The 11536-nt window shown below is 43.7% G+C and overlaps 1 protein-coding gene across 1 annotated transcript; it reads right to left on the reverse strand.

The window, feature by feature from the left end:
* Positions 1–8450: 8450 nt before the first annotated feature.
* On the reverse strand, positions 8451–10505 carry LOC106570265 (ras-related protein Rab-39B). The gene is made up of 2 exons (XM_014142397.2): positions 10167–10505; positions 8451–9076 (listed from the first exon to the last, which is right to left on the reverse strand). The coding sequence occupies exons 1-2, from the start codon at positions 10379–10381 to the stop codon at positions 8641–8643; spliced, it is 651 nt and encodes a 216-aa protein (XP_013997872.1). The 5' UTR covers positions 10382–10505; the 3' UTR covers positions 8451–8640.
* Positions 10506–11536: the final 1031 nt, after the last annotated feature.

The following is an 11536-nucleotide window of genomic DNA, read 5'->3' on the forward strand; positions in this document are numbered from 1 at the left end:
AGAGAGCGAGAGTTGCACCCCTTCTCAAAAAACCTACACTCGATCCCTCCGATGTCAACAACTACAGACCAGTATCCCTTCTTTCTTTTCTCTCCAAAACTCTTGAGCATGCCGTCCTTGGCCAGCTCTCTTGCTATCTCTCTCAGAATTAACTTCTTGATCCAAATCAGTCAGGTTTCAAGACTGGTCATTCAACTGAGACTGCTCTTCTCTGTGTTACGGAGGCTCTCCGCACTGCTAAAGCTAACTCTCTCTCCTCTGCTCTCATCCTTCTAGACCTATCTGCTGCCTTTGATACTGTGAACCATCAGATCCTCCTCTCCACCCTCTCCGAGTTGGGCATCTCCGGCGCGGCTCACTCTTGGATTGCGTCCTACCTGACAGGTCGCTCCTACCAGGTGGCGTGGCGAGAATCCGTCTCCGCACCACGTGCTCTCACCACTGGTGTCCCCCAGGGCTCAGTTCTAGGGCCTCTCCTATTCTCGCTATACACCAAGTCACTTGGCTCTGTCATATCCTCACATGGTCTCTCCTATCATTGCTACGCAGACGACACACAATTCATCTTCTCCTTTCCCCCTTCTGATAACCAGGTGGCGAATCGCATCTCTGCATGTCTGGCAGACATATCAGTGTGGATGACGGATCACCACCTCAAGCTGAACCTCGGCAAGATGGAGCTGCTCTTCCTCCCGGGGAAGGACTGCCCGTTCCATGATCTCGCCATCACGGTTGACAACTCCATTGTGTCCTCCTCCCAGAGTGCTAAGAGCCTTGGCGTGATCCTGGACAACACCCTGTCGTTCTCCGCTAACATCAAGGCGGTGACCCGATCCTGTAGGTTCATGCTCCACAACATTCGCAGAGTACGACCCTGCCTCACACAGGAAGCGGCGCAGGTCCTAATCCAGGCACTTGTCATCTCCCGTCTGGATTACTGCATCTCGCTGTTGGCGGGGCTCCCTGCCTGTGCCATTAAACCCCTACAACTCATCCAGAACGCCGCAGCCCGTCTGGTGTTCAACCTTCCCAAGTTCTCTCACGACACCCTGCTCCTCCGCACACTCCACTGGCTTCCAGTTGAAGCTCGCATCTGCTACAAGACCATGGTGCTTGCCTACGGAGCTGTGAGGGGAACGGCACCTCCGTACCTTCAGGCTCTGATCAGTCCCTACACCCAAAGAAGGGCACTGCATTCATCCACCTCTGGCCTGCTCGCCTCCCTACCTCTGCGGAAGGAAGCACAGTTCCCGCTCAGCCCAGTCAAAACTGTTCGCTGCTCTGGCACCCCAATGGTGGAACAAGCTCCCTCACGACTCCAGGACAGCGGAGTCAATCACCACCTTCCAGAGACACCTGAAACCCCACCTCTTTAAGGAATACCTGGGATAGGATTAAGTAATCCTTCTAACCCTCCCCCCTACCCTCCCCCTCAAAAAAGATATAGATGTACTATTGTAAAGTGGTTGTTCCACTAGATATCATAAGGTGAATGCACAAATTTGTAAGTCGCTCTGGATAAGAGCGTCTGCTAAATGACGTAAATGTAAATGTAATAAAAAATATTCCGAAACATGCATCATGTTTGCGACAAGGCACTTAAGCAATACTGCTGTCTCGCCTACTCCCACTCCCCCGCTCTAGTGCTTGACGTCGCCGGTATACTGACCACTGGTCCTGGCAACCATCAATACGCACACCTGGACCTCATCATCGCCTTGATTAATCTCCCTTTATTTAGCCCTCAGTAGCCTTAGTCATCAGGAGTATTGGTTTTGGTCACATTCAGTACAGGTCTCCTGTTTTGTTTATCTGCCTTTCTTATCATTAAACTCACCTTCTGCACCCGCTTTCTATAGTTTACAACTGAAAAAAAATTGGCAAAGCAATTCACTTTTTTTCCTGAATACAAAGTGTTATGTTTGGGGCAAATCCAATACAACACATTACTGAGTACCACTCTCCATATTTTCAAGCATAGTGGTGGCTACATCATGTTATGGGTATGCTTGTAATCGTTAAGGACTAGGGAGTTTTTCAGGATAAAAAGAAACGTAATGGAGCTAAGCACAGGCAAAATTCTAGAGGAAAACTTGCTTCGTCTGCTTTCCACCAGACACTGGGAGATTAATTCATGTTTCGGCAGGACAATAACCTAAAACACATGGCCAAATCTACACTGGAGTTGCTGAGTGGACAATTTACAGTTTTGACTTAAATCTACTTGAAAATCTATGGCGTAACTGAAAATGGTTGTCTAGCAATGATCAAAAACCAATTTGACAGAGCTTGAATAATTTTTCAAAGAATAATGGGCAGGTGTGGAAAGCTCTTAGAGACTTGTCCACAAATACTCACAGCCGTAATCGCTGCCAAAGGTGCTTCTACAAAGTATTGACCCAGGGGTGTGAATACTTATTTAAATTAGATATTTCTGTATTTTCTATCCTATAAATTTGCTAGAATTTCTAAAAACATGTTTCCAGTTTGTTATTATGGGGTATTGTGTATAGATGGGTGAGATATATACTGCTCAAAAAAATAAAGGGAACACTAAAATAACACATCCTAGATCTGAATGAATTAAATAATCTTATTAAATACTTTTTTCTTTACATAGTTGAATGTGTTGACAACAAAATCACACAAAAATAATCAATGGAAATCCAATTTATCAACCCATGGAGGTGTAGATATGGAGTCACACTCAAAATTAAAGTGGAAAACCACACTACAGGCTGATCCAACTTTGATGTAATGTCTTTAAAACAAGTCAAAATGAGGCTCAGTAGTGTGTGTGGCCTCCACGTGCCTGTATGACCTCCCTACATCCCCTGGGCATGCTCCTGATGAGGTGGCGGATGGTCTCCTGAGGGATCTCCTCCCAGACCTGGACTAAAGCATCCGCCAACTCCTGGACAGTCTGTGGTGGATGGAGCGAGACATGATGTCCCAGATGTGCTCAATTGGATTCAGGTCTGGGGAACGGGCGGGCCAATCCATAGCATCAATGCCTACTTCTTGCAGGAACTGCTGACACACTCCAGCCACATGAGGTCTAGCATTGTCTTGCATTAGGAGGAACCCAGGGCCAACCGCACCAGCATATGGTCTCACAAGGGGTCTGAGGATCTCATCTCGGTACCTAATGGCAGTCAGGCTACCTCTGGCGAGCACATGGAGGGCTGTGCGGCCCCCCAAAGAAATGCCACCCCACACTATGACTGACCCACCGCCAAACAGGTCATGCTGGAGGATGTTGCAGGCAGCAGAACGTTCTCCACGGCGTCTCCAGACTGTCACGTCTGTCACACGTGCTCAGTGTGAACCTGCTTTCATCTGTGAAGAGCACAGGGCGCCAGTGGCGAATTTGCCAATCTTGGTGTTCTCTGGCAAATGCCAAACGTCCTGCACGGTGTTGGGCTGTAAGCACAACCCCCACCTGTGGGCGTCGGGCCCTCATACCACCCTCATGGAGTCTGTTTCTGACCGTTTGAGCAGACACATGCACATTTGTGGCCTGCTGGAGGTCATTTTGCAGGGCTCTGGCAGTGCTCCTCCTGCTCCTCCTTGCACAAAGGCGGAGGTAGCGGTCCTGCTGCTGGGTTGTTGCCCTCCTACGGCCTCCTCCACGTCTCCTGATGTACTGGCCTGTCTCCTGGTAGCGCCTCCATGCTCTGGACACTACGCTGACAGACACAGCAAACCTTCTTGCCACAGCTCGCATTGATGTGCCATCCTGGATGAGCTGCATTACCTGAGCCACTTGTGTGGGTTGTAGACTCCGTCTCATGCTACCACTAGAGTGAAAGCACCACCAGCATTCAAAAGTGACCAAAACATCAGCCAGGAAGCATAGGAACTGAGAAGTGGTCTGTGGTTACCACCTGCAGAACCACTCCTTTATTGGGGGTGTCTTGCTAATTGCCTATAATTTCCACCTGTTGTCTATTCCATTTGCACAACAGCATGTGAAATTTATTGTCAATCAGTGTTGCTTCCTAAGTGGACAGTTTGATTTCACAGAAGTGTGATTGACTTGGAGTTACATTGTGTTGTTTAAGTGTTCCCTTTATTTTTTTGAGCAGTGTATATTTTTTAATCCATTTTGAAATCAGGCTGTAACACAACAAAATGTGGAATAATTCGAGGGGGATGAATACTTTCTAAAGGCACGGTAGGCTATGGGTCATTTGATTGAGACCATACTAGGCGCACTTGATATTGCACGCCCAGCAGAGAATCAGGGATGAGGGGCAGCATCAAGCACACATCAAGATATAATAAGAAACTTATTCTCAAACAGTGAGCAATATGACATTTAATCGATTACAAAATACTAAACCCTCCCCTGACTGAAATTGTAAAAGCATGACCCTTGCACATTTTCCTCCTGGTAACAGTGTACAATCCGACCCCTGCCTTACAAAATGTACCTTCACTTTCATTAAAGATCTTTAAAAAGATCTGATCATATAAATCCATCAAGTCTTTCTTTCATTTAATGTAACATTTATTTTATTTTTCACCACATATAAAATAAGCACAATCATTTCAATGAATTTGCGCATTTAGCGTGTGTGTATCTGCATTTCTTCCCTCCAGATGAGTCGTTAAGGACCACAGATGTTTCTACCATAAGTCTATATATGGTTTCTACAGGTGAGCTTGGACAGGAGCGGAGGGTACAAGTGAAAGCAATATAAGTGAACAGCTTCATTTTCACAAGTGATATTAATCTGTTATTGATTAGTTATTGATCAGTTATGCCAACTAACAGTTGTGATTTTCAACAGAGGCTTATGAAAATGAAAGCACACCAATATTATTACCATACACAGTTGTATGTTTATTAGTTGAAGTTTAGTATTTTATTTGCACTGTGATTCAGATAAGTGGGTCAGGTATGCAGTTCTGTTGTTACCCAAAGAGGGCGCCACAACCCTAGCATGGTCAATCAATATGGCACCATGGACATAATATTGTTTCTTGATTGAATACCCTTTAACAGTAGAGTACCTTGCACAGAACATTTAGAATAGAAAATAAATAACATTTATTTTGTCAACCTGTGATCTGTGATTGGACTCGGTCAGAGGCAAAATAGAAGTATCAACGGTGCTGCTGTGCTGCTATGTCTAGTTGTAGGACTGCCCAAAAACAGAATTTACAAGTAAAATGCATTAGTGATTTGTCATATGTTGTTGTACTATCAAGGACCTGTTGGATACTACAGATTTAATTAGATTGTTTTGTCGATTGGTATTCAGATTACACTATTATGATATAACTATAATCACAATGAAAATGGCCACTTACCATTTATAATCAACTGAACATTTTCTAAATCATAAATTATTTTCCATTTTTCTGCTCTAAAATCTAAACTTTTCTAGTTCTACTGGCAACGTGTCAAGATCCAAGCTCAATTTCTTCTTTCATGTCAAATTGGCCTGAATAGGCTGTTGAATATAGCTGGTGCTCCATCTCAGTGACAGGGGCCTTTCTCTAGATACACCTTGTTCATAGACCATCATTGGGCATCATCAGCACCACAGCTTCCTAATTCCTGTTTTCTTCCAATCTGATGTAACAATACAGTCAATAAGAATCCTTATCAAAGTCAGTGCTCAGGAATAGGTTGCATTCAATGACAAGCAGCTATATCACAGCACATTTTATCATCATTATAAGCATAGAAAATACAGCTGTACAAAATAAACCCTGTTAGAAATGACACAGGAAGCTGAAAAAAGGAAGCAGTACATACTGTAAGGAACATGGTTTGTCTCTAACTCCCTTTGTGGCTTAGAATGAAAATATTTGCTGCTTTTCAAAAGGAGTTGAATTGTGATGATCAAACAGACAGTGGCCTACATTATCATCCCTCTGAAACCATGTCTGAAAAAGATCATTCTCCATTTCTATACATTCCCAGGCAAGACTGTTTTAGTTAATTTAAAGGGTATGTCTCCCATCCCTTGGCATCGGTATTGCCATCTCTATGTGGATGTGTCCTTTCTTACCGTAACAAGAACATAGGTCAATACAGACATCTGATTGTCATACATATTGGTTAGCCAACTGATTTAACTTTGAAAGAAATGAGACATGTTGTAACGGGGCTATGACCTGTGATAACAGAGGTTTAATCAGTCTGTGAATGGTCAGTAGAGCTTAAAAATTGACCACGACATAACTATAAACAGGGTAAACACTGATGAGTGTGGGAACAACGGGAACAACTAAACTACGTTTGCATCAGACTTTGTAAAGCAAGAGGCAAGACATCATATTTGTCAAGAAATTGTATGCTGAGGCTTTGTAAGGTGTTTACCAGGATGTATGGAACAGCTCCCAAAAGATTAGTTAGTTAGACATTCCTTTCAACAAGTCAAGTCGCATGACCATGATACTGCCCATATGCTCCTGTGCCTTGCCCAATAACCACTGGACACAAAACCAACATAGAACACAATGTCACAGAAAGTCACATTTGCTGAATGCACAATGTCTCTCCTGCCGTCTACAGTGTGTGCAGGGTGTGGAGGTGGACAAGGTGAGCTGAGGGGAAGGAAGGGAGGAGGGACCAGTCAAAGTGAGCTGTTATCTAGACCCTGAGCCATGGTAACACCAGTCTACAGCCAAGTCTCAGGTCAACTGTTATCTGCACTGAGGTTTGCAGTATAGAGGTAGTAGTCTAGGGAAACTAGAGAGTTATCTTCCTGTGCCTCTCTGCAGACCGAAAGGGCCTATAGGCATGGCAAGATTCTGGCTGTCTTGATATTGGAACCATTCTGATGGAGCATGGAAGCCATTAGGGTCCGAAATGTCATGTCTTCAACCAGACAATGTAATAACACAGAGTTTCCCATCAGCCAGTACCTCTTTCCAGTTAAAGGAATGTTGTTTGGGGTGGTTTTCCCCCTTGAAGGCCCACCTTGGAAGGTTTGTTTTTGTTTTTTAATATGCCATATACAAATGCAATGAGTGGCTACCATTAAAAGGTTTTGTGGCTTCAGCGATGTTCTCCAGTAAAAAATTGCTCATGCTTGAGGAGTACAAGGTTTGTGGAATTACAAAGCAAAGAACATATAATAAATTTCCCTGCCTATTAGTTTAATGCCAAAGTAACATACGGGTGTACTTTTTAGTCCATACATTTTCCCTGACACACAAAAGTACTGGTTACATTTTGAATGCTTAGCAGTACAGGAAAATTGTCTAATTCACACACTTATTAAGAGAGCATCCCTGGTCACTAAACTCACTAAACATAAATTCTTTGTTTGTAAATTATGTCTGCGTGCTGTCGTGTGTCACCTGGTTTGCTTAATATAAGCAATTTGAAATTATGAATAGTTTTACTTTTACTTTTGATATTTAAGTATATTTTTGCAATTACATTTACTTTCGATACTTAAGTATATTTAAAACAAAATACTTTTAGACTTTTACTCAAGTAGTATTTTACTGGGTGACTTTCACTTTTACTTGAGTCATTTTCTATTAAGATATTTTTACTTTTACTCAAGTATGATGATTGGGTACTTTTTACATGACTGCCCATACCGGACATGATGTACAGTCTCAGGGGACTGCAGGCAGAGCAACGGCACACACATGCAAACACACGCACGCACGCACGCATGCACGCACGCACGCACACACACACACACACACACACACACACACACACACTTAGCCAGACAGGAGTCAACCCACAACAACGTAATGGGAGTGATGCCAGACCACAATCATGCATTGTCCACCAGTCAAGACCTTGCCTGCTTAAGAATCCAATAACTCCTGCGGCAGCAAAGGGCATCCAGGAAGGAAAAGGATGCTGCCAGGAAGGAATAGAATACGTACTGGAATACCCCAAGGCCTGATCACTGTCACACAGGTGTCTCTGGCTGCATTTACACAAGCAGCCCATATCTGATATTTTGCCCAATTATTGTCAAAAGGCCTCTTTTCAATGGTCAAAAGAACAATAATTGTGCAAAATATCAGGATTGGGCTGCCTCTGTAAATGCAGCCTCTGTGTCTGCCTTACCTAACTGGGCCCAAAGCTACCCAGGTGATGTTCAACTGTGTAGGTTTAGCATGTACATGTATGATGCTATTCCACTGCAAGGATTTACACTGGTGTTTGGCCTAAAGACTCAGACTTTTGTGTTTGTAGAGAAGCTTTTGTCACATCAAGATGTGTACTACAGGTTGTGTATCACGTAATCCCATCAGAAAACAGCCCCATCCTGACCTCTGGAGGAACTGATACAGAGAGGAATGGCAGGCTAGCTACACTAGGCATATGGTGACACGTGCACACGTGATGTCACAGGACAAGGGCCTTACTTTAGACCATGGCTTAGTTTCAATGGGAAACTGACTAAACTGTGAGTTGATGTGAGATACTTGTGGAGATAAGAGAGGGGGAACAACAGTGGAGACATGAGTCGTGTTTATTAGGGAACGCATCGGAACACGTTCTAGAACGATTCGCAACGGAAAAGATACATTTGCGTTTCTTATTGGACAATTCCTGGTAGTCCCTCTCAGTTCCAATCCGTTTTCTTCCGTTTGGTGCGTAATGAACATTACCATTGATGAGGTCAGGGATCGAAGGTCAGTCTCTCAGCAGTTGCAACTCTTCTCCCTCGGCTCCACCTCAATGTCCTCATCACCCGGGTACAGGACCCTGGTAGTGAGGCCACTCTTCACCCCATCCCACCCGTCCCTCGTGGTGATCTGCCCCATCTTCATCAGCTCATAGATGTCCCTGCTGAGCAGCTGGAAGGCACGTTCCACGTTGCTGTTGCACTTAGCCGACGTCTCCACATAGCGGATCCCCATCTCCGCCGCCAGCTGCTCAGCCTCGTCCCGCGTCACCTTCCGGTCCTTGTTTAGGTCGCTTTTGTGGCCAATCAGGATGTAGACCATGTTGTGCGGCAGGATGTGCTCGCTCACTTCCTTGTGCCACTCCCTCACGTGGTCGAAGGTCTTGTGATTGGTCAGGTCGAACACAAGGAGCCCGCCCACTGAGTTACGGTAGTAGGAAGTGGTGATGGACCTGGAAGATGGAGAATAGGAGATGTTACAATTCAGCTCTGATCCATAGTAAAATGTGAATTTAAACAGTGCTGACCTGAATCTCAGTGTAACCCTGAACCAAACTACATTCATGGCATGACAACAAACATATAGTAGTTGGCAAAACAGCATAACAAGATCCGCGACTCCTTGCAGGTCCAGGGAAAAACATCCATTGTGGCTTACAAACTAAGGAATGGTAACTGTACAGACCTGTAGAGACAGTTCTTTCATGCCACTGAGAATTTCTTTTAGGTGTGTACTGTGAACCTCCTATGGGAAAACAGTCTTTCTTCCATAATATTCTGTCAGAGACATCCAGGTTCAGCATCAAGAGGAAAAGGAGGTCTGAGAGCAGAGTCTACAAACACAGTTCTAATGCTCTTAGAAGAATTGTATCTGAGACTGGGGAATGAATTATGTTGTTAACATATATTCACATATTCAACTACAAGCTACACTGGCTCCTGGATGGATACTGTATGTGCCTAGGCATTGCAGAATAGGCTACATAAAGGCACATTACTACATGTATGTAACAGAGAGAGCCATGCCTCGCTGATTCACAGGCCATCTCAGCAGTAACAAACCACGCTTGCAGAATAACCGGATTTGACTGTCATCCATCCAAAGACAGACATCAAAACCTTCTTATCATTGCATTAAAAAAGGATATTTGTGTATTACACAAAATGGTATCAAGGCGAGGTTGTTGCCCATCATCAGTGAATGAATCCAACTGATGATGCGACACAATTTAATGACTGTTTTTATGATGGAGACTGGAGTAACGGCCTCCGTTATTGCAGTCGTAGGGTAAAAAAATGACTGACGATGACTGACCTCGTTTCTCTGTGGGTAAAAAAAAACTATTATTTTTCTCAACTGTTATTCGCCAAAATGGTAAACCGACCACAATAGATATTGTAAAGGTTGAGGCGTTTTAGTTATTTGATCCATATAGGCTAATTTATACTGATGGAAATAATGAATCAGGTGATCTTGTCAACAGATGATTGATAACAGATATATATATAGGCCTAGTATAACATGAATTGTCTACATCTCACCTAAATCGTTCCTGTCCAGCCGTGTCCCACAGTTGAAGCTTGATTTTAATCCCTGGCTCGATGTCTAGCGAACGGGCATAAAAATCAACACCGACCGTTGGATCCGCTACATCGCTGTAAATTCCATCTGTAAACCGCTTCAGTAAAGATGATTTCCCTACCGTCGAGTCTCCTAGCAAAATTATCCTGAATTGATATTGCCACAAAATATCCATGGCATGGCTAGAGATAGACCCACAATGGTGGTGGTTCCGAAACAAAGCAGCGCAGCACGTTGTGTTTACAAAGCCAGTGACTGCTGCTGCCTACTGCCTTCTGGTCAGACAGAGATGAGAGTGCCAGCGAGCAAAGGGCAATAGTGCTGCAGTCATGTGATAGGCTACCTATGCACGGGATTTATTATAGGACCTATTGCTTCAGAACACCACCATAAAAAGAAAACAACGTCACTTTGTGTTATGACAATTCTATTGCTTTATTTTAATTTAGTCTAGCCTATGGGCCAATGCTACAAAGCGTAATTTCGATAAAGAAAACGTGCATGATGAGGCCTATAAAGCGTAAAAATATAGTTAGATAGGCACACTGTTATCCGACTCTCAAACTGGTGTGAAATGCCATGGAGCCTATGCCTGGTCCATCTATAAATTGCTTATTGACTTGACATGGCCATGACGGCATAGCATGAGCTGTAGGCTAAACCATTTCATGCGCTGTGCACGAATTGTGATATGCATTACATGGTAGACTCTTGCATGTGTTGTATATGTTCGCTCGAAAGGCTATTAATTCCTAGCTTTTCAATTAAACAGTGGTCGCAGCAGTCATGGAACTGTCCATGGTGCTGAAATGCTGAGACCGTTTTTTGCCGTTGGCACATCAGCTTGTTGTGTTGTTGACTTTGCTCAGTTGAAATCTAGTTCTCACTTAGGCTTTCCTTACAGCATTGATTAAAGCAACTACTTTCAACACTATTCGCCTACCAAAAAAATATACACCTCGATTGCATATATGGCCCACAGGCCTACATATCTATTTGCAAATCCTTGAAAAAGAGACGTCTATCCCACTGACCTAAAATAATACAATCAACCTCAAGTGCCCTAATCCAAAGATCACAAGTGTTGACACTGCCAGCAATCCATGTTGCTCTATTAGGCCTACATTCACTCTACAATAAACCTATCTTGTCTTGGTCAGAACTGCATTGGCCAGGCGCAATAAATTATCAAAAGCTTCAAGTGAAAATGTTTTTGTTTGCCTCTCTTCAAACCTCACATTTCTGGTTGGCTTTTCTTTTTTTTTAACCCGTCTATCTTCGTTGTATTATTTGTTCATTATTTGTTCAAACTTTTTATCACTAGCCAATG

The sequence above is a fragment of the Salmo salar genome, chromosome ssa14 (genome assembly GCF_905237065.1).
Source record: "Salmo salar chromosome ssa14, Ssal_v3.1, whole genome shotgun sequence".
NCBI lineage: Eukaryota > Metazoa > Chordata > Actinopteri > Salmoniformes > Salmonidae > Salmo > Salmo salar.

Excerpts from the sequence above, each read along its gene's own strand:
- LOC106570265 (XM_014142397.2), bottom strand. The coding sequence starts at position 10,381 with ATGGATATTTTGTGGCAATATCAATTCAGGATAATTTTGCTAGGAGAC. Across the intron at positions 9,077-10,166 it reads GCTGGACAGGAACGATTTAG|GTCCATCACCACTTCCTACT; the intron begins GTGAGATGTAGA and ends TCCATCTTCCAG.